The following is a 24,102-nucleotide window of genomic DNA, read 5'->3' on the forward strand; positions in this document are numbered from 1 at the left end:
AGCTTGCGAGGAAAAGTGGTACAATGAAGGCTTCGCGGATGCTAAAAACTCTGTAGAGCCCATTGTTCATCAAGCCTGGCATCATGGGTTCGGGGAGGGGTGGATGGCAGCCCTGCAAGCAATGGAAGTGGCTAAAGATTGCCTACTAGGGAATCCTGAGCAAATTCCATACCCGGCTCCTCCTCCCCCTATTTAGAGTCAAGCTAGTGCCACTGACAAAAAGGATACCCGCATGAGGGAGCTAGTGCGCGTGATTGAAACTTACATGGAGATGGTTTACGAGGTAACCAGCAACCTCAATGCTGCCGAGGATGTACAAGCCCAGCCATTTCCCGCAGATTAGCCAATTGAAGAAGCACAAGCACAACCTGCCAAGGATGTCGTTCCGTCTCAATTCATTGATCCTATTGCCTAAGTTTGAAGAAGCGGTTTACCCTTTTATTATTCTTTTTCTTTTTCGCTGTTTATTTTTCTTTTATTTGGTTTTTCCTATGGTCACCGAGGTGTGGTGATGAAACACTGGTTTAAATTTAATTTATGCTTGTTTTATTCTGTTTGATTAGTCATCTTAAGATCGTGACTAGACACCTATTTCAGCCATATTTATAAATAATTGCCAAATTTATAAATGATTGTTGTCAAATTACTTATCATACCTTATTTTCTCATTAATGATGATCGGGGATCCAGATCGAAGTTTACCTCAGATCAGTAATAAAAGATTATTCTTGCACTTGTACTCGAAAATGATAGATTAGGTTTTTACCCTTTCGGTGACTGTGACTGGACTGAAAATGGGTTTCTTGTATTTAGAAGAAGTAAATGTTAGGCTTGCGCCTTCTCAGCAATTATAACCAAATCGAGCACATGCTTGCATACTTAACGAAAATGAATGCCAGACTCCCATCCTTGGAAAAAAATGAGTGTTAATATAAGCTTTCTACCCTTAAAGAATTCTAATATAAGGTTTCCACTTGTTCGACAGTAATTAGGATGAAACCGGGAATGGGCCTCTGCCTTTAGAATAATTTGATGTAAGGTTTCCACCTACTCGATGATTAGGATCAAACCGGGAATGGGCCTCTGCTCTTAGAATAATTTGATGTAAGGTTTCCACCTACTCAGTGATTAGGATCGAACCGGGAACATGCTTTTGCCCTTAGAATAATTTGATATAAGGTTTCCACCTTCTCGGTTCGCTCCTAATCGTGATTAGGATCGAACCGAGAACAGGCTTCTTGTAACACCCCGACCCAACTTTATAATTAAACTACGTGTTTGAGTGGTTAATTACTATTTTAAGCCACTTTCTTTTTATAATTAATAGAAAAGTATTTAATAAACATATCATTTTATAATGCCATTGAATAAGAATTGTAAATATTATAAATAATTGAATGGCTATTTGTATTATATATATATACTAAGTATAAGTATGTACAAAACTATATTAAGTGGGTAAGTTATTAGATACATAGTTGTTGATGTTTAATTAAATTTAAAGTTAAGGGTTTATATGCAAAGTTATTTTACAGTTTGGGCCTTTATAGAATATAAGCTTATGAGGGGGTGAAAAGTAAACTTTAAAAGGTTGTAAAGTGAGTCATCAATTCACTATTCCCCTTAGCATACACGTGCCCCACCCCAGATATTTTCCTTGACTTATTTGCTACACCACTCTTCTTTCTTTACTCCTTTGTTTTCTTCTTTCTTTGGTCTTATCATCAGCACCTCTTCTTATTCTTCTTTGACTTTTCAAAACAACTAGAACTTCCAAAAACTCTCTCCCTCTTTTCTAGTACAAGTGAACTTATGAGATGCCTCAAGTAAACTTTAGTGTAGTGATAATATATTTATACTTCAATGATGGGGGTTCCTTTTTAATTTTTGAAATGTAAAACAATGATTATATTGTTTATTTGGAATTGCTTATCAAAATTTTTAAGGAAGAAAGTTTTTAAGAGTGAGTTATTAATTGTTTTGAGAATTTGTATATATTATTTTATTGTAGTTAGCGTTCCTAATGTTGGTATGGACTGAATTAGTTGAACACCGCTGGCCACATGTGATCTGCTAAGTCATTTGCCAACTAACCTTATGTGGGGTGACATAAAATGATTATTATGCCTATTCCTCAGTCAAGTAATTTGTTAACTGCTGTTGAGCTCGCGTGTGGTTAAACAAATTATTGACAACGTATAATTTTAGTATAACATAATATCACTTGTGATGATATTATTTGATGAAGTTTATTTATTTATTTATTTTAAATGTTGTCAAAGTGAATTTTGATAAGTTTTTGGTTGTTGATAATGTATAATGTTATATAACATTTTTTTTATAAAGGAGAGATATATGCTAAATCGAGGCTTTCTAAGAAATTCTTTGAGTTTGTGGAATTGATCTTATTTGGTTAATTCATTTTATTGTACCTCTTGAAATATAACGCGTTGCCCAAGTTACTAAAATTTTGACAAGTGAATGATTTCTAATATTCGTTTGTCACAATTAAGACCTTTCTTATTAAATCCATTGATTATATTGATATTATAAATTATGATCAGTGTATGAAAGAATTTCTTAATTATATTCTTAGATTGAATATATGTTATGTGACATGTGCTCTTAGTACATGTCTGCTTGTACATATACCATGTTTGTCATGTCTTAAACTCGATACCCGAATTTGTGACTATGACTGACATGCTAATATCAAACTTAAACCTGATATTAACAAGAACCAACTAAACATTTACAAAGTTTTTACAAAAGCTTCCCTCTTTATTTTTGGTGTTGGACCTGTGGGTATGAGTGGGGGAGAGAGTTCTTGGAAGTTCTAGTTGTTTTGAAAAGTCAACGAAGAATAAGAAGATGTGCTAATGATAAGAATAGAGAAAGAAGAAAAGAAAGGAGCAAAGAAAGAAGAGTGGTGCAACAAAGAAGTCAAGGAAAATATCTTGGGTGGGGCACGTGTATGCTAAGGGGAATAGTGAATTGATGACTCACTTTACAAACTTTTAAAATTTACTTTCCACCCCCCTCACAAGTTTATATTCTATAAAGGCCCAAACTATAAAATAACTTTGCATATAAACCCTTACCTTTAAACTTAATTAAACACCAACAACTATATATCTAATAACTTACCCACTTAATATAGTTTTGTACATACTTATACTTAGTGTGTATATATATATATAAAATACAAATAGCCATTCAATTATTTATAATCTTTATAATTCTTATTCAATGGTATTATAAAATGATATGTTTGTTAAATACTCTTCTATTAATTATAAAAAGAAAGTGGCTTAAAATAGTAATTAACCACTCAAACACATAGTTTAATTATAAAGTTGGGTCAGGATGTTACACTTCTGCCCTTAGAATAATTTGATGTAAGGTTTCCTCCTGCTCGGTGATTAGGACCGAACCGGGAACAGGCTTCTGCCTAGAGTAATTTGAGATTTAGTTTCCTTCGTGTTTGTTGACCAAGGTTGATAAATTAATACTGATGGAACCAAAAGTATGAATACCCCTACATGGATAAGCATTGCTATCATATTACTTAATATTATACACGTATTACATTATACTCAACCTATACTCTTGTGCACTGATGGTCAGTGGTAAAACTTCTTCAAATTGTGAATATTCCATGGTTAGGGAAGTGGTCTCTCATCCAAGTCTTCCAGAGAGTATGCTCTTGCACCAGCAATGGCGGTAATTTTATAAGGCCCCTCCTAGGTTGGGACTAACTTTCCTGCATTGACGTCTCGCATGTTTCCTACTAGCTTTCGAAGTACTAAGTCTCCAGCACTAAACTCCCTCCTCTTCATGTCCTTGTTGTACCTTCAGACAAGTTTTTGTTGATATTTTGCTAGTCGTATGGTCGTTGATTTCCAGTGTTCCTTTAACAAGTTTAGCTGTCTCACCATTAATTTAGCACTCTCGGTAGGGACGAATCCTGAAACTTGGGCACTACACAAATTTATCTCGGCTGGTATGATTGCTTCCGCTCCATATGTTAGAGAAAATGAAGTTTCTCCCGTGGACCTTCGAGAGTTGTCCAATATGCCCACAAAACGTTGGGCAACTCCTCGGCCTAGCTGCCCTTAGCACCTTCTAATCTTTTCTTCAACTTGTTCACAATGGCTTTGTTGATAGCCTCAGCGTGATCGTTACTTTGTGGATATGCGAGGGTAGAATACCTATTCTTGATGCCGAGACCGCTACAAAACTCGCAGAAAGCTTTGCTATCAAACTGCATCCTATTATCCGATACTAGAGACTCTGGTACCCTAAATCTCATTACTATGTTTCTCCATACAAACTTCTTAACATCCACATCCCAGATATTTGCCAACGTTTCCGCCTCCGCCCACTTGGTGAAATAGTCCACAGCTACTAAAACAAACCTTCAGTTTCTTGTAGCCCGAGGGAATGGACGAACAATGTCTAGTCCCCATTGCTTAAAGGGCCATGGATTACTAATAGGATTTAAGCTCTCAATCAGCAGGTGGATCATCAGGGCGTGCTTTTGGCATTGCTTACACTTTCGCGCATACTCGGTAGCATCCTTTTGCATTTGCGGCCACCAAAATCCCTAAGTCATTACTTGATGAGCTAATGAACGTCCCCCTACATGATTGCTACATACCCCCTCATGAAGTTCGATTAGGAGTTCTTCAATCTTGCTAGGGTGCAAACACTATAGGTAAGGCCCTTTAAAAGACCTCTGGTACAGCTTACGATCAGTTGACAACCAATACCGAGCGGCTGCCCGGCGTACTTTTTTACTTCTTTTTCATTAGCTGGCACTCGATCCTCGGCCAAAAAGTCGATGATTGGATCCATCCAACATGGTTCGACTGTTGTTACCAGTGAAACACCTACCCCTGCATTAATGCTCGGTTCTGCCACTAGTTCCACTTTGATTAATCAAGGTACTTCTTTGGTCAATGATGATGCTAATGTGGCCAACGAGTTAGCGTGCTGGTTCTGCCCCCTAGCCACTTGAACCAACCTCACATTTAGAAAGCGGTCCATAGTCTGCTTTACCAACCGTAAATACTCTATCATCTAGGGATCCTTGGCCTCAAAGCTTCCTTACACCTGATTAACCACCAATCGAGAATCCGAGTAGACCTTTACCTCCCTAGCACCTAGATCCGAAACAACTCTCAATTTAACCGGCAGGGCTTCATACTCGGCTTCGTTATTAGAAGCCTTAAAGCCTAGCCTAAAAGAATGCTCCAGTTTTATTCCTTCTGGGGTGATGATTACGATCCTAGCCCCGGCTTCCAGTCCACAAATACCTTCCACGAGTAAGCTTCTACATGACAAATTATCTCCAACTCCCTTCTCAGGGAAAACTCTGCAACAAAATTAGCAAGAACCTGACCTTTCGCCGAACTTCTAAGTTGGTATCTAATGTCAAAATAGCCTAGCCAAGTTCCCCACGTAGCTATTCTACCTATGAAATCAGATCTCTTCAACAATAACTGCAAAGGGTATTCAGTTATCACATAGATGGTATGAGCTTGGAAATAATAGGGCAACTTCCTTGTAACATGTACTAGTGCTAATATCAACTTCTCTAGAGGCAAATACCTCGTCTCAACATCGACCAATGTTTTGCTGACCTAATATATTGGTTGTTGCACTCCTTGATCCCTTAGAAACACGACACTCACAGCATGCTCGGACACCGAGAGATACATGAATAACTCCTTACTGGGTTTTGGGACTGTCAACATAGGTGCCCGTACTAAATATTCCTTTAGGTCCTGGAAAGCCTTTTTACACTCCTCATTCCATTGGAATCCCTTTCACTTCTTCAAAAGCTAGTAAAATGGACAGCACCGGTTGGCAAACTTGGAAATAAACCGATTGAAGGCAGCTAACATGCCGGTTAGTACTTAGACTTACTTTGGATTACTCGGTGGCTTGAGGCATTTTATAGCTTCAATTTGACCAAGGTTGACCTCTATTCCTCAGTTAGTGATTAAATACTCTAAGAACTTGCCAGCCCCCATTCCGAAAGCACACTTGTCAGCATTGAGGTGCAACTTGTGTTGCCGGAGCACTTCGAACACCTCTTTAAGATCATTAATATGTTGCGCCTCCCGTTTGCTTTTAACCACCATATCGTCAATGTACACCTCCACCATACGCCCAATCTTATCTCTAAACATTCTCGTCATCATCAGCTAATAAGTAGCTCCAGCATTCTTTAACCCAAACGGCATTACGGTATAGTGGAAATTGGCATCAGGGGAGATGAATGTCGTCTTTTCCTGATCCTCGGTGGCCAGGGCAATTTAATGATATCCCTGGAAAGCGTCTAGAAAGCTCATTCTCGGGTGCCCATACGTGGCATCTACCAGTTGATCGATTTTCGGCATAGGGAATGGGTCTTTTGGGCATACTCAGTTCAAATCGGTAAAATAAACACAAACCCTCCATTTTACATTTTTCTTTTTTACCACCACGGTATTCGCAAGCCACTCCAGAAAGAAGGCCTTCTTTATTGCCCCAGCTTCCTTCAACCTCTTGACCTCTTGCCTGACGATTTCAACGTGCTCCTTAGCCGATCTCCTTGACTTCTGCTTCTTGGGAGGGAACAATGGGTCCACGTTAAGCTTGTGACCTATGAACTCAGGGTCCACCCCGAGCACCTCGTATGGGCTCCAAGCAAATACGTCCACATTCTGTACAAGAAACAGTAGCACCTCCACCCTATCTTCATCTTTCATACTTGCTTCTATTTGAAAAATTCAATCATCATCCGGCAGTATCCTTACTTTTATTAAGTCCTCGGCATAACTAGCCCTATTTCCTCCTGGGGTTCCTGTAATTGCTATAAGGGAACCTCCTTGGCCAGTTCCTTCTGTTTGATCTCCCAGTTAATAGCGGCCACCAAGCATTGCCTGGCCATTTGCTGGTTTCCCCTCACTATAGCAATACCTTGCTCAGTGTGAAATTTTACCTTCACATGCAGGGTGGATGGAACTGCCCCCATTGCATGAATCCACGGCCTTCCAAGGATTGCTGTATATGGAGAAAACGAAGCGACCACTATAAATGTCACCATTACTTCCTTACCTTCCATATTCACAAGAAACGAAATCTGCCCCTCCAAGATCACCATCCAACCATTAAACTCCACCACAGGCGTATCGTACTTGGAGAAATCTTCATTCTTTAGGCTGAGCCCTCTGAACAAGTCGGGGTACATCACTTTAGCACCACTCCCCTAATCTATCAATACCCTCTTCACTATAAAACCATTTATCCGGGCTGTAACCACCAAAGCATCATCATGCGGTTGAATCATTCCTTCTAGACCGTCTTCATTGAAGACAATGGGCTCTTAAGTGAACTTCAACTTCTTCTCGGAGGGTTGTTTAATAGCCCAGGCAACCTTCTGTCGGCACCACGGCCAGTACTCCTCTCCTCTTGGATACCACGGTACCCCTTGAAGCTGCATGGATGACTTTTATCACTCCCAATAGGGATGGGAGAGGACACCCGAGGTCAAGTACCCTGCCCGGCTTCTTGATTTCTCGGGTCCACTACAAACTCTTTTAAATACCCCGCCTTTACTAGCTGCTCTAGATGATCTTTTAATACCCTGCATTGTTCCGTGGTACGCCCCTTATCTTTATGGTAAGTATAGTATAGGTACTGATTTCTCCTTGATGGGTCACCCCCCATCTTGTTTGGCCATTGAAAGTATGGCTCATTTTTGATTTAATCCATGATTTTATGCACCAGCTTCTTGAATATCACATTCACTTCCCCCACCTGTGTGCTCAACTCCTGTATCCTTAACCCCCCTACTAAGGTTGCCTAATGATCGAAGCCTTACCCTTGCTTTGTGGATGGTCATCCTTTAACCTTTTATATTCTTTGATACGACTTATCAGCTGCCTCATATCCTCGGGAGGCCTCTTCATCAACGAGTCTCATAGTTCGGAGTCCTCGGGCAATCCCAATTGAAAAGTACTTGCTGTAATTTTTTCGTTGCCCCCACCGATCTCGTTGTACAGCCCCCAATACCGACTAGTGTAGCTGCGAAGGGTTTCCCTGGCTCCCATTTTCATAGGTAGTAATGCATCCACTGGCTGCGGCACCCAGTTGCAGGTCATAAACCGGACACCGAACTCTTGAATTAGGTCGGCAAAGCTATAAATCAAGCCTTTCCTCAATCCATTAAACCACCTCAAAGCGGTTGGCTCGAGACTCAAAGGGAATACCTTACACATTAGTGCGTCATTATGAGTGTGTAACAACATCATCTGGATATAATGGCTTACATGCTCTACTAGATCTGTTTTCCCATCATAAGAGTTAAATGGAGGTTGGGTGAATTTGCTATGCATAGGAGCTCGTTCAATGTCCCTCGAGAACGACGATCAAGCAGCTCTACGTAATGCGTGGCTCATAGCGTCCATGGCGGTGTTCTAGGGTTGTCGCCCTTCTGGGGAAATTGAGTCTCGGTCTGCATACTCTCGAGACTGATCCTGGTGTTGATGGGAACCAGATTGATGAGACTCTTCTCCATAGCAACCCCCCATACTAGCTGACCCTTCTACACGCTCCTCGTTGTCCCTTTTCTGATGCCTACATCTAGCTTCTAACTCCAAATCCCTTACCAACCTATGTAAGCGTTCGAGTTCCTCGTTCCTTTTGTCAAAACGCTCATACCTTGAAGCACTTGACTGTGTTCGGTGCGTTTGAAATGACCCTTCTCCAAGGCCAGACCGTTCTTCCTCCTGCTCATGCTCCTTATCTTCGCGTCTCTTTTACCTTCTTTCTTGCCAAGTAAATCCCCAAGAAGATCCCTCGGAACCACTTTCAGCATAACTCCCTAACTGACCTTCAGACATCTTCCTCGTAAGTCTCGATAGAACCACAACTACGTAGGAGATCCCACAGACGGCGCCAATTGTGCGTACCCTAATTCTGCTATGTAGACCAGGCTTATAATTGGGCTCATAATCTACTTGTATAGTGGGCCTAGTATTTTCTACTATAGGCAGTTCCACCTCAAATCACTCTATAGCTTCCCTTAATCGCAGTGAATAACCTTACTCTCCTCTTTGTGTTCCCTTAATCTCAGTGAATACCCTTACTCTTCTCTATGTGTTACTCACTCCCGGGTTTCGCTTGTTTACTTTCTCTCTCTTCTTACTTTCTTCTTTTCCTCTTAAGATTGCTCACCCCCCACTTTCTCATTCTCTTCTTCTTTTTATAGCTTCATGTTGGTGGAGGCGTCATGGTTATTCCCTCAGCTCACTCGTGTGGGTGGGGTCCAATCTAATTATTCCTAATGAAAATGTGCTCGGATCAAAACAGTGGTAATGGCATTGGAATTGACTCCAGCTTCCAAAAGTTTGTCCAACAGCGATATCCCCTAAGGCAATACCGGGCTGCCGAGAACTTGGGTACCCTTGAGCACTCGCACTCTCGACCAAGTTAAAGTTGATCGGCAGGGGTTTGCTTTGACAAGTTCGATACAGGATGGACTCATTATGGTTTTTGGGCTCAGATTGGGCCTTATAGTATGTCTGAATCAAGGCAATAGATGCAACGGGGATAAGGTCATGTACTGTACCACAAGGTCAGGACTTAAGGCCCAATGGGCCTGGGGCCTTGCCCTGTATAGCACCACAAGGCTAGGGCCTAAGGAATAATGGGCCTGGGGCCCTGCCCCATACAGACATGATTTCTATATAACATGAATAAGATTGTATTTTTTCCTTAAAGGTGGATATCTAATATCCGAACTTATATTTGAACTAAAATAATGTTTCTAAGACACAATTTCGATATAAAATGAATACTATTGAATTTTTGCGTTATAAATATCCAAATTAATATGTAAATCTAAAATCGTGTTTTAAAGGCACGATTTCTACCTAAAATGAATAAGATTGTATTTTTGCCTTAAAGGTAGATGTCTGATATCCAAACTTATATGTGAACTGAAATAATGCAAAAAAAAAAAAAAAAAACTATGGATATGGAGCTATGGATGCTCTAGCAAAACGAATGGTACAATGGCATAGTTGGTCATGCAAAATCCAAGGCATGTAAATTAACCGATTACTCAAGAAATTCAAACCCTTTTAATTGGCTTTAGAGCATGGATAAGTAGTGATGTTACTTGGAAGCCCTTGAAATGGACTCTAGGGGTTTGTTGGGGCTTTTGGCTTCTAAAAAGTAGGAATTTATGCATCTTGAATGAATTGAAGTGGACTAAATTGACCGAAGTGGACCGAATGGACTGAAATGGACAGAATGTACCGAGGTGGACTGAATGAGATCAAATTGGATCAAAATGGACTGAAGTGGACAGAATAGGAGCAAATTGGACTGAATGGGACCGAAATGGACTTTTGAGAAGCAATCCAATGGTTAAGCAGCCTGTGCTTTTCATATTTTTAAAATTTTGCATCCCTCCTAACTTAAAACTACCCTCGGCTTTTATAAAGCTCTCACACTCATTCGTTATAATTCTAAAGAAGATGGTATTCAATTACATATATAATTGTGATTATGTGTGAGACTTTTCACATAAGAAGACTGAGTGGTAGGAACCAGCAAGTCCATTCTTGTCGTTGGCTCTTAAGTTTTATATGCAAGAAGAAAGAATGAGTCTGGGACTAATGAGTGATGACAGAAACGAAGTAGAGAAAGGGGAATTTTGCTTCTTGGCAGAATGGCACTAGGCTTGGCAGGGCGGCCATAAATCACACAAACTACTTACCGTTTTGATTCTCTCATTTATTGTTCATCGCACTGTTGAGACGACTGACCGTTTTTGTTAGGGAAGACCCATTTCGTAACGGGTCAGTCATTTGGTAATAAAATGGGTCATGAGTTTGCCTACATGTTAAAATAGGTTTTAATTTTATTTTTCAATATTTAAAATGTTAGCGCACACTTAACATAAGGACTAATTCCACTCATTTTTTTAACTTTTAAAACCAACTGGTCATTATCCTGTGCGTTGCACTATATACTGAAATAAAAATATATATATATATATATATATATATTGCTAGAAGGTATACTCAATCTCATGCAATTCATTTAAAAGTAATTACGCTAAAATAAATGAGTAATTGCCCTAAAAATTACATTTGTATATTTATATTTTTTATGTTTAGAAAGACTTTCACTTAAATTTAGCCAAACTAATGTGGATCGAAATACTATGTTAATGTGGATCAACATGAATGTAATAACATTAAATGTTATGCTTAAGATTTTAGATATTACGAATTTGAGATCTACATACAAATATATATATATATATACACACTCTAAATTTGGATTTAAAATAGGTGCTCTCAACCCAAACCTATTTTTTCCTATTATATTAGTGCACAAAAATAAATTGAATGGACTGAAGTAGACAGAATGGGATCAAATAGGACTGAAGTTAACTGAATAAGACCAAATTAGATGAAAGTAGACCGAATAAGACTGATTGGACCGAAGTAAACAAAATGGACCAAATAGAACGAAAGTAGATAGAATAGGACTGATAAAGACCAAAGTAGTCAGGATAGACCGAATAGGACCGAATAAAACCAAGTGTATAGGATGGACTGAATAAGACCGAAGTTGACCGAATAGGACCGGATAAGACCAAAGTGGACTAGATGGCCGAATAAGACCAAAGTGTACAGGATGGACCGAATAAGACCGATGTTAACCAAATAGAACTAAAGTAGATTGAATAGGACCAAATAAGACCAAAGTGGACAAAATGGGCCAAATGACCTCATGTTTCTTTTGTTTCTTAACACAGTATGTCTTCGTGGCCACCAAGAGAGAGGGGGAGGGGGGCTTAAGTGCTGAATTCATCCAAACCATGATTGATTAGACCATTTGCTATTTTATTAACTAAATTTTTTTTTGAGAAATTATTAACTACTTAGTTGATTCTTCTTGTTGCTCGCTATCTTTTTTTTTTTATTCTTTTTTTATATAAGACAGAATTCTACTCTAACCTAAGTGTATATGTGTGTGCAGCTGCCTCTTAGAGACTTAAATCTTGGCCCTTACTCCCCACACTCCACAAACACTTATACTTGTAGAATGACCATTGTACCAAAGGTGTGCGATGGTTGTTGCTAGCTATCTAAATGACAACATCACCTTGTTGGCCAGTACCAGTGCAACTTCAGCGGGATGGTCACAATTACAGAGTTGTAAAGTAAATCAAAATTCATTAGCAACAATTTTTGACATTATCATCACATTCAGAATTTATGAAATGGCGGTGCATAAAAACACACAAATAACAGCGTACATATATCAACTCTAGTCTCCTAAAAATGCAACTCCTTCAGCACATCATGGAAAGAGCCAAACCAGTTTACATTTTTACTCAACGTAATGCTCCACCATTTGTTGCTTATAATACACTAATTTACTGCCCATATAGTTCAGAATTAAGACGTGGAGTAAGAATAACTTCCAGGGGGATTGCTTTCCGAGTTGCCAAGCCAGGACTCTCAGCCATATCCACATCATCATTTGATGGCTTAGCAACTTCAAAATCATGTAACAAGCTAGCCAGCGTCAAATGCACCAGTTGAAGAGCAAGTGAAATTCCAGGACATGATCGCCTTCCTGAGCCAAAAGGAACGAGCTCAAAGTTCTGACCCCTTACATCTATGTCCTTATGGCCAGTTAAATATCTTTCAGGCTGGAACTTGTGAGGGTCAGACCATGTGCACTTATCCCGGTGAATTTTCCAGGCATTCACCATTAAACGCGTACCAGCGGGAATATGATATCCAGTTGAGAGGGTGCAGTCTTCCATTGCATCACGGAGGCTAATAATTGGGGCAGGTGGGTATAAGCGCAATGTTTCCTTGACAATGGCTTGGAGGTAGATGAGGTTTCTTACATCAGATTCATCCACACGTCTTCCCTTGCCAACATGAAAGTGTAGCTCTTCTTAGGCCTTTCTCAACACATGTTGATTGTTGAGTAATAAAGCTAAGGTCCATGTTAGAAGTATCATGGTAGCATCACTTCCTGCTAAGATTAGATTCTGACAAAATAGGTCTCATCAGTATTCCAATCCTCTAAATCCCTGTTTTAGTTTGTTCAAGCAGTAGCTGCCACTTATATACAATACAAAGTTTTCTATAGCACCCAGAAAAAAAAAAGGGTTAGAATGATATAGATGGGTGATGGTTCCAAATCAATGAAGCCTGGACTGTCAAGCACTAAAAATTTTCTTTTTCACAAGAGATACAAAATTACACCAACTAAGGTCAAGAAGTGACATATTTAAAATAAGTTTGATTCAATAAACCCATGATGTAAATCTAATACCTTAACATTTTAATATAGTTAGATGAAATTTTTAGTCTGATCTAAGTGGTCCTTTGAACTCCTCAAAGGCCAAAAGTCTTTCTAAATCTTTTCCAAGTCAAGTTCTTTGAAATGGTAGAATCAGTCTAAACATTTTTCAATGATGCTATTTGTCTAAGTTTACTGCACAAATCTCATCCATCCTTAATTCTGAAGATGAAAGTATAGATACAGCACTGGTTTTATACATGAAGGGTAGAGGTCAGTTTACAGTAATCATGAAAACTAAATAGTATCTTTAGTAGTTTAGTAGTGAAAATACTTACCAGGCAAGTAACCTTGTTAATCGTATCTGCATCAAAACCAGCAATCCCGGCATCATCTATGATGGTCAGCATCACATCCATGAAATCCTGCTCTCCCTTTTCCTCCCCACCCAGCAATCTTTTCTGTTTATGCTCCTCCAGCAACCTTCCCATCATAGCATCCAATTTCTTTGCAGTTTTTTTCATTGCTTTTTCATATCCATTAACATCCAACCACCCAAGAAATGGTACTGTATCAGACAATCAGCACCAGCTCCATAGAATCATTTTCCTGCTACCATCCTCAAAGTAACATTAAGCATCAAATCTCCAAACCATTGTTTCATGTCCACCAAAACTCCAGTTTCAGCACAACCTTTCCTAACCCATAAGTTGAATAATTCTCTAAATGCAGTCTTAACCTCCAAAGTATGTACGTGCTTGAGTATATCAAGCCGATGGTTTGATAAAAGCTCAATTGTAACTATCTTGCGCATCTCACGCCAGTATGGCCCATAAGGACCAAAACCAAACATAGCATTGTTGTAAACTAGTAGTCTTGAAGCAAGTGTGCTTGGTCTGGTGGAGAAAACTTTGTCATGGACAGTAAAACACTCTTTAGCAATTTCCCAATAACTCAAAACTAGAACTCTATGTGATCCAAGCTTTATAGTAACAATTGGTCCATACTTGTCAGCCATGGTACCAAGTGTTTTGTGGGTTAGTTGTCGGCCACCTAAGAGGTGCAGATGGCCAATAATAGGCCAAGCGCCTCCTGCTTGAGGGATGCTACAGGCCTTTATCTTAGAGGTAGTTGGTCTCTTTATGTGATAAAGAAAGACACATAAGATTAGCAGGGCAACGAGGCAAAAGATTAGTGTTGAGAAAAATTGGAGGATAGAGTCCATCCAATCTGATATAGGTAGACTCACAAGAGGTTTTGTGTGATTAAGTAGTCTCAATTGGTGTATAATCTTGGGAGTCTGGGAAAATAATAATAATAATAATAATGTGAGGAAAAGGAAGATGATATAGAAGTTTAGGACTGCTTCATGGCATGTTACATTATATGTTTCTTTTTAGTATTACCTGCTATGGTTTCCTTTGTACTGAAGTTCCAATCCTACTAATGTGAGTGTTTGGAAAGGTAATAGCTAATTAGAGATTTCACCTTTGAGTGACCAAGTTTTGGATGTATTTATAAGCTTGTAGATGCCTCTTTATATCTTGCAAGTGTCAATTCATGATATTAATACAACCTTTGAATAGTCACTTGCATATTAATAATGAACATTACAGTGCCCTTTTTTTCTTGTAATTTTATGGTATAAGGTTGCATTTTATTAAATTCAATGTAACCTTTCATTTCAAGTTCCAGCTACTACATGTGTATGTGGGGGGTTTTATATGCTGTTCTAAGTGGGTGCTTCAATTAAGTACAAACTAGTGGATCTATAAGTTTGACAATTTTTTAAAGTTATGGATACCAGCAAGTATGAATTCAAGCTGCATTCCTATATGGAGACAAAATCTTTATAGAATTTCTCTAGACACATGCTTGCTAGAAGACTTCAGCCAATCACCTCTCCTTTTTGTAACTATCTCAAATTCAGCTTACCACAGAAAAAGCACTATCACAACTGGGCCTTAAAACTGTTGAATTTGGAATTCGGCCTGAGTTAGGTTTACTAATTCACCCTAACACCTGTTTTATTTCTCTTAAATACTCATTAATATCTAAATTTTCTAATTCACTCTAACACCTGTTTTATTGCTCTTAAATACTCATATCTAAATTACAAATATGACTTCACAAGTGACGAAATTAACAAAAATAGACATTTAGTCTAAATTATGTATTCCAACACCTCCCCCCCCCCCCCCCCCAGTTATTGTATTTACCTAAAAACAAAAAAAAACTTCCCCCAAGTTAATGGGACGACATTGCACATTGCCTAGCTTACTTCAAATAGTATGAAAAACTCCTTTAGTTAAGATGTTTGCTAATTTGTTCCCTATCTTCACAAATGGAGCACATATAGTATAACTAAAGTAGATGAAGATACCAGTAGAAACAGTAAAAAAAAATCCCAGTATAACCAGTGCATAACAGTATTTGATCTGGTACCTCTGATGGTGTATCTGTACCTGCTCAGTAGCCAGTATGAAAAATACCAGCTGTACCTGTTGGTATGGTACAATATTGACCGCTTTGCAAATAACACCACCATCCAGTTTCTCCTTGATGAAGTGTCTGTCAACCTCAACAGACCTTAACATGTTTAATCCTATCATGTTGTATAGAATTATGAGCAATATCAGTAGTTGATTTGTTGTCATAATAATATTGCAGAGGTCCTACTAGAATAATGGTGATTAAATTCATCAATTCCAAGCAACTCAAGCTTTTGATTCAAGTTATAATTTATTATGGTATTAGAGCAGGCAATATTAAGTTAGAACCTTAATTATTAAGGGGAGCTTGGGCCCAAACATAAATAAACATGCTTGAATAATTAAATGATTAAATTTATCATTTCCTAACAACTTGTGCTTTTCAAATAAGGGTAATATTATCAGGTTCCACAATATTAAAGCCCAATTTTTTCAACAGCATCATCGTCCAAAGAAGCTCACAATTACCATAAGCCTTTGCTCAAAATTCGGCCTCTGCACTGGATTTGACTACAATTACTTGCTTCTTACTCCTCTAAGTGACTAAATTACCTCCAACAAGAGGTAGATCTTATATCATTAACGCAACAAGTTCAATTTGCATTCAAAGAGGATTCCGGTGGTAAGTGAGCATGACAAAGGAAAGGTAATCCTTTACTAGGGTTTGATTTCAGATACCAAAGAATATGGTAGACAGAATCTATATGGAATTCCCATGGTGCATGCATGAATTGACCAAAAACATTGATATAATAGAAAATATTTAAAAGTGTGTGACAAATAAATCAATCTTCCAACTAGGCGTTGGAATCTCCCTTTAGCAGCCAATGCACCCCTTGGACCTTCATCCAGTCTATGATTCTGTTCTATTGGGTATCACATTCCTTGCAACCAAGAAATCTTGCTTCTTCTTAGAGATCAAGAACATATTTCCACTGATTTATAAATATATCTAGCTTGGATCTTGTTACTTTGATACCTAGAAAATACTTCAGATCTCCAAGGTTTTTTTTTTTTTTTTTTCAAATTCACTAGCTATATTATTCTATTAAATCTTTTTTTTCACCATAAACAATATGAGTAGTAGCCTTAAGCTGAAGGGAGTGTTTAATAAATAAGGTGTGATCACTCTAAGCCTGTCTGCATCAGTAATCCTACATGGCCTGACTAAACCATGCAAACCACGCTCTAGAAGATTGTTTCAATCAGTACAATGCTTTCTCCAATATGCATCCCATGAGTAGATGAACTCTTAAAACCTAGAGGAACATCCATATAAACCTCATCTTCTAAATCACCATGGAGAAAGACATCTTTTAAGCCAAGCTAATTCAAAGTCCAGTACAAATTAGCTGCTCCAACAACTGAGAGGGTCAGGAATGTGATTGCCGATGTTGGGCGACCACTTTATTTATCTTATTGGCTTTGAGAGGCATCAGTGTCAAAATTTTTTACTCTAGAAGTGGTTGCTGGAGCTGGAGTGAGCTAGAAACCAGTCAACAAAGCACTGGAGGTCAGGTAGTGACAACAACAAAGGTATGCTCTAATAACATGTTGAATATGAAACTTAAGTACAATACATTATGTGCAGTATATTAGGTTCTTTAATTAAATTCAAACACTTAGTTATATTGACCAATAACATACAAATAGTGTACCTAGTATTTGAATTCAATTGAGAAACCCATCTCAAAAAACAAATTGAGAAACCTAATGTAATGTACCTAATATTTACCCTTTCTAATTTACCCTAACACCTAGTTATTGCTTTTTTTTTTTTTTTTTTTTTGCTCAAGCCTGTTTTTATTGCTAATAAATATTTATTAATATTTAAATTACAAATATGCCCTAACGAGTGGTGAAATTAACAAAATAAGACATTTAGTCTAAACTATCTTCTTTCAACAAAATCATGTTTTTAAAACACAATTTCATAATTGTAACTTAAATCACATTTTAAAAACAAGATTTCAAAAGAAAGCATGTACAGGGTATGCAATAGTGAGGGTGTAATAAGATTTTCCATTTTTCAAAATGGACAAGGAATTAAGGATAAAATCTTTGGCATTTTGAACTTTATGCAAGACCTAACAAGAGCAATGTTGATGGCTTGTTAAGAAACCTCAGCCCAAATAGGATCTGTGGTAGTAGAATCTGGTTAGGAGTGTGCTTTGACCTGCATGGAGGGAGGAAATGCAAATAAATATTAGCACCAATTATCATAGTTGTAAGCCGAAAGAAATGTATAGATCTTAAACAATACCATTGTATTGAAACATAGATGAAATAAAGATCATTTTCCATTCAAATAAATAAAATAAAAAGAAAACCTGACATGGAGGTACTGAGATTGTTCCATGCAAAACAGAATAAAAATTAACTATTTTCAACATATTTAAAAAGAAAAAAATTCAATACAAAAAAATTTTATTATCAAAGGAGTAGTAACACACTACTAAGTTCAAAAAAATTCAATGCAATAAAAAAAATTATGAGCTTCCCAAGACATAATACTATAGACTAGCTATTCCATGGCAGCCTATGATGATTAGAATATCATATCAAGACTGTCAGCAATGCAAAGAGACAAAGTCCATTCATGTCATGTCTAACATGTGAAAGATAGAGAGAGCACCTATGGAGCTGCTCCAGTCTCATATTCACTCTCAATGCCAATAGAGTTCTTTCCTTTGTGCTCAATAGCTTTCACAACTTCAAAGAACTGACGCCTTGATGTTGGCAGCCTTGACAATGTCAAACAAAACCCTTGGAACCTGATTGTAACATTTTAATCGGGTTAGAAACAATTACAAAGCATGCATGGGAAGGAAAACCAAATGCACCTAACTTGTGCACTAAAATATTAGATCTACACATCTGTGACAAACAGCAATCAAGAAGTAGTTTCGCATAATGATAATTAATGCATAATGCACTGTTATAAATCTGTCAACGACTTCAGCTATGAAGAACTTAAGCACTCACAAGAACATGATTGACGCTTATATCATACCTTCTACTTATAGCCTCCGGCTGAGCTCTTTTGATTTCATCATGAGGGGGAATGCCTCCATTCTGCCATGATTCAATTCTCGCCGCACCACCACCATACAGACAGTGTTTGTAAAAATACAACTCCTCAGTTTCTTGTAAATTTAGACTCCTGATTTGGTCTTTTATGATACACATTGGCTCATAGAGCCAGTCAAATGCCCTTCCTTCTGGTCTATTAACACTGGTTATCTCTATATTGTCATCTGGAATATCAAGAAACTGTAAGATATATGTCCCTTCATGATATAAATACCCTATATTGTAAGACATTCACAGACAATTGACAAAATTATTGGCATTTTCTTGGTGACCTAATGTGTAATATTGCATGATAATCAGGAAGAAAAGAGAAAAAAAAAATATAAGAAGAGAAAAACAATGATACAATGAACGAGTATTTAGTGGAGGCAATTTTAGGTGATCACCAAACTTTAATTTCCCTTTTCACAAACCGGAGAAAACAAATTAAACCAAAATTGCCGATTATCAAAATAGTGCACAATGCCAAAGACAACCATACATGGTAAGAAGCATTAGTACGAAAACTCTTACTCATGAGAAAACCAATGGAGCCACTCTTGATAGAACGGAGAAAGCAGTCAAGAAATGCATATGCAGGAATTCCAATGTTAACTATCTTGTTCTTTGAGTGTCTCCATGCATCAAGATCCTGAAGTCCAATGGCACCATCTCTAAGAAGCTCCTTCCCAATTTCCTCACATGCTTGAAAGAAACTATCCCATATCTAGCACAAATGTAATGGAAAAAGTTAGAAACCAAAAAAAATTTAGAACAAAATCTAGTAAAATTGACAAAGTTGCTAATAGTCTGGATTTTGTTCCCATTGACACAGATCTTTTTTTTATTTTTTATTTTTTATTTTAATAATCTGTCAATGATGTGAGCTCCAAAAGTTTAATGTTAATAGTAAAATTCAGGGGAAAAAATAAAATAAAGGCACGTTTTTTCATGCAAAATTTTTTGGTTGATAGACCAAGGAGAGCACCTTGAGATAAAAAGAAAAGGGGGTGTGATTAGAAAATTTTAGGATTGGAAAGTTAAAGAATGAAAAATAAAGTAGGAAAAGGCACTAGCAAGAAAGGATACTCTTAAAAATAAAAAAGAAAAGCAGTAAGAAAGGCAGTTATGTGAGAACTTATAATATTTTATCACATAACAGTCAAGTCACATAAGCTGATTGTATTATATAAATATTTTCTCAAGAAGCATAGTTGACAAATATTCAATCATCAAAATTAGGCAGAAAAGTGGAGAGTAATTTAAAATGAATGCAAAGACACATCTTTCCCTAAAAGGAATACTGCTCCTGTGCCTGAAACATGAATGACATTCATAATACTTATGCCTTACCACTGCAGCCTTCAGTGTATTCTTTATGCTAGGAGTCCTTATCAATGGTTCATTGGTACGAATAGCTTCAACTTGTTCATGCAGTCCCTTCACAGGAAGCAGTGAAGAACTTGAACTAATCTGCTCACAATATCTAGGTCTGGCTGCCCAAATGGAAAGAGGCTATCATGCAGTTCTCAAGGACTATACCATACATTACACAAGCACATTCACACATGGATGCATTCCATCTAAAACTCTGTGTGTGTGTGTGTGTGTGTGTGTGTGTGTGTGTTTAACTATTTAATTTTGTACTACAAAAGTTGGCATACCTGGGGAAGCAGGAACCTTCTTGCAGGTAAAGCAAATCGTTGGTGTACTCATCAAATATAGAAAAAGAAGCAATTACATAGAGTAGTCCTCTCTTAGTCGAATTTTCCTAAAATTTACAAACAGAAAATAAGCTCACAGAAAAATAAATAGAATATCACACAAACGTGCATTTGCACAAACACACTGAAATAAAGCATGAGCAAAAAGTCATCTGCAAGTATCTGATAATCAAATTCACACCTGATATGCAACAACTGCTGCATAACAACCGAATCCCAAACTGGATAATGTACCAACCAAAGTTGCCAGAAGAACCACAATTGGCCACAACAAGATCCAAATCCCAGCAAAAGGAACACAAACAGTTTCTAAGAATGGGCCCTCTCTCCCAACAAGATCTTGTATTAGCCGGTGCCAACCTTTGAATAGCAATATAGGTGTTTTGTATAGAACTATTAAAGTGATAAAGGGGACATCAACCAAAATCCCAAGAATTGCAGCCAAAATGCAACCAGGAATCTGAGTAACCCTAACAGAGAGAGAGAGAGAGAGAGAGATTAAATTCACATAATGAGAGTTCCAGTTCAAATAGTTCACTTAACTTCATAAGTAAAGCTTGTGATAAATTGTTTATCATACATGACAAAATCATTTAATTTATTCAAATAGAATATAGGACAAATATAATCGGCACTTCACATTCTGTAAGAAATTCTAGATGTAAAACACATGAAAATCTTAATAAGTAGAAACCAGATAAGCTGATACAAGGTGTAACAACTATAAAATCATAATTTTTATATTGGTATCTATATGTAGAACAAACCTGAATTTTTGATCAGATGGCAATGCAATCAAGTTACTGAAGGTGCACCAGACATGAATCAGTTTACTTTGCAGAGAAAAAGTTTACAAATTTTATCTTTACCATAAACCGTTATCAGATCTCTTTCACATATTGAAGTCTTAAGTAACACAAAAACAAATCCCGAAAAAGAATGATTTACAGGCTTACTGATGTTATAATTGATATTAGCAATTAAGATCATTCATGTCAAAGATTAGGAATCATATGTCAATTAGATTTGGAAAAATAAAAAAGATTTGAAATCCATTGCCATTTAATATTATCAAAACAAATTTCAATACATAGAAACCAAGTTTGCAAAGACTAATAATACTTAAGCTCAATGGGCTCCTCCCCCTTTGATTCAAGCAGCTCGTCAATAACAGAGAAGTATGAGTGGAAGGAAAAATCTGCAAAATCGCCCACAATGGTGCACGCACCCCAAACATTGCTCCAAGTTCCATCCTGTATAGGTAATATCAAAAGTGATAGATTTTCTCAATCATGCACCATCAAATTCAACTATTATAGGTATATTAGGGTATAACTGAAAGAAACATTACCGTGAAGCATCTAAATAACTTCATATGAAGTGGAACACCTTCCATGCTGATAGCCCTAAATGTCTCCAGGACAGGCCAAAAGTAGCCATATCCTATACCCATAATCGCACTTCCAACAACTCCAACCACTGTCCATAGTGCTATTGGTATTGGTACAATCAAAATCAGAAGGCATTTCATGAATGGGCCAAACTTCTTTGTTCTGCTCCAATTTTATTTTATTTTATTTTATTTTTTTTTTTTTTGGGGTGGGGGTGGGGGGGTGGAGGAATGTCATTAAAAATTTACAATGCAATAAATAAATTGTTGAATTCACTTAATTAAATCATATAATCAACAATTAAATACAATCATACAAAATTTAAACTTAAAACTAATCAAACTCTGATCTAGAAAACCATATTTATTATCAAAACTAAAAGGAAGACGTTCTCCAGTAATAATAGAAATATATAAGAAATAAAGAAGAAAATTTTCAAAATCCTTTTTTTGACATTTCATTTAACATTATTTATAAATAATAAAATATAAAAAAAAAATCCTTAAATGCTTATATTCTTCACACACCACGACTTTTAAAAATTTAATGAAAGGTTCTAAGATTTTAACTCTCATTTAATGCCTTTATTATGAAAATCACAAGCCAGTAAAATATGATAAAGAAACGTTATAAATGAGATCATGAAAAAACTAATTAGCCACTATTATTATGGAATAGATTTCTTTTTTATGTGTCTAAGGAAATGAAATGTATAGAGTTTACTTATTAAGGTATATGTAAAGATTCACGTTAAAAAATATATGTAAAGGTTTTAAAAAACAAAAAGTATATGTAAGGTTTTATTAACTTAAAAGACAATAAAAAACCAATTTTTAATAATTACAATCGTCAGTACTCTATAAATCACACACAACACTATATTTAATATCCTAAACAACAGAGTTATGCCCTTTTAGATATATACCACTATATTCAACTTATATATTACAACCCAAATCAGTCATACAATTACACAATCAAAGCATGAACATGTAACATGAATCATGAATTACCTTCTGAATTACTGCTTGGAATTTTCACAATTATTGAAAGAGAATTGCCAAATTTAATTTTTAGAAAACATCAAGACAAGGTACAAGAATTTTAATTTTTTTTAACTTCCATAGAAAAAAAATATTACCCACATTATTTTAACTCTTTTTTTTTTGCAAGGTAAGTGCGGGGGATTGAACCCTTGAGCAACAGGTCCCTATGGATCCCGGGTACCAACTTGCCTAGATGGGCGGTGGTACATTATTTTAACTCTTATGGAAAAGAAGGTTTACATGTAGCATGCAAAATATGTTTAATTGACTTAGAGGTGTAAAAATTAGTCAACCGACTATAGTAGAATTAAGGTTTCAAAATTTAAATAAAACAATTCTACAATAATAAAAAATTATTTTGTGATAAATATGATTATGAAATGCATTACTTTTCTTTATTATTTCAAATTACAAAATAATAATAATAAAGAAGCCACCTTAAAAAATAACCACGCGCAGCGCAGGCCTGCGACTAGTATCCAATAAAAGCTCAATCTATTTCATATTGCAGCACATACCACCAGCCTTTATCGAACATTTCAATGGAACCATACCAAAGGACATTCTCAAAGATCAGAGAGGAAAGTCTTGGCATGTCAGACTACAACAAAGTGATGGGCACTTGTGTTTTGAGAATGGCTGGCATCACTTTGCAAGTGATCGTTCTCTGGAATTTGGGGACTTCATAATTTTCAAATCCTATAGAAGGTCTTTGTTTGAAGTTTAGATATTTAATAAAACTGAATGCAGGAAGGGCGATGCTGCAGGCTGTAGCTATTGTTAAGACCATTCCATTTATGAAGTTGGAAGAAGATTACGAAGCAGAGCAGACTTGTAACAGACACACTCGTCCTGGCAAACGAAAGCATTTGAAATCAGTCCTCCAAATAAAAAAAAAAAAAAAAAGGAAAAAAACAAGCCAGTGGTTAGTCTTAGTAGTCCTTTCATTTTTGGTTTTGTATAATGTGAATACGTATTAATTGAAGTTTAGAAACATCTTGAAGTGTTCGTCTTAATTGAATGGAGTACAAAGTGAGCTGGA

The 24,102-nt window shown here is 36.9% G+C and overlaps 1 protein-coding gene and 1 pseudogene across 1 annotated transcript; both read right to left on the reverse strand.

Moving 5' to 3' along the window:
- Positions 1-12,250: 12,250 nt before the first annotated feature.
- On the reverse strand, positions 12,251-15,504 carry LOC112038039 (demethylepipodophyllotoxin synthase-like; annotated as a pseudogene).
- Positions 15,505-15,560: 56 nt separating this feature from the next.
- On the reverse strand, positions 15,561-22,205 carry LOC112038030 (uncharacterized membrane protein At3g27390). Its single transcript, XM_024070841.2, has 9 exons — positions 21,975-22,205; positions 21,746-21,876; positions 20,805-21,093; positions 20,564-20,670; positions 20,253-20,391; positions 19,434-19,626; positions 18,841-19,084; positions 18,463-18,601; positions 15,561-18,003 (listed from the first exon to the last, which is right to left on the reverse strand). The coding sequence occupies exons 1-8, from the start codon at positions 22,152-22,154 to the stop codon at positions 18,463-18,465; spliced, it is 1,422 nt and encodes a 473-aa protein (XP_023926609.2). The 5' UTR covers positions 22,155-22,205; the 3' UTR covers positions 15,561-18,003.
- Positions 22,206-24,102: the final 1,897 nt, after the last annotated feature.

The sequence above is a fragment of the Quercus suber genome, unplaced genomic scaffold (genome assembly GCF_002906115.3).
Source record: "Quercus suber isolate HL8 unplaced genomic scaffold, Cork oak 2.0 scaffold_166, whole genome shotgun sequence".
NCBI classification, from domain to species: domain Eukaryota; kingdom Viridiplantae; phylum Streptophyta; class Magnoliopsida; order Fagales; family Fagaceae; genus Quercus; species Quercus suber.

Bases quoted from the DNA above. Each gene is read 5' to 3' on its own strand.
- LOC112038030 (XM_024070841.2), bottom strand. From the start codon at position 22,154: ATGAAATGCCTTCTGATTTTGATTGTACCAATACCAATAGCACTATGG. The intron at 21,094-21,745 runs GTATTATTAGTC...TCTCTCTGTTAG, and splicing joins GAGGAGCCCATTGAGCTTAA to GGTTACTCAGATTCCTGGTT. The intron at 19,085-19,433 runs GTAAGAGTTTTC...TTGATATTCCAG, and splicing joins CTCCATTGGTTTTCTCATGA to ATGACAATATAGAGATAACC.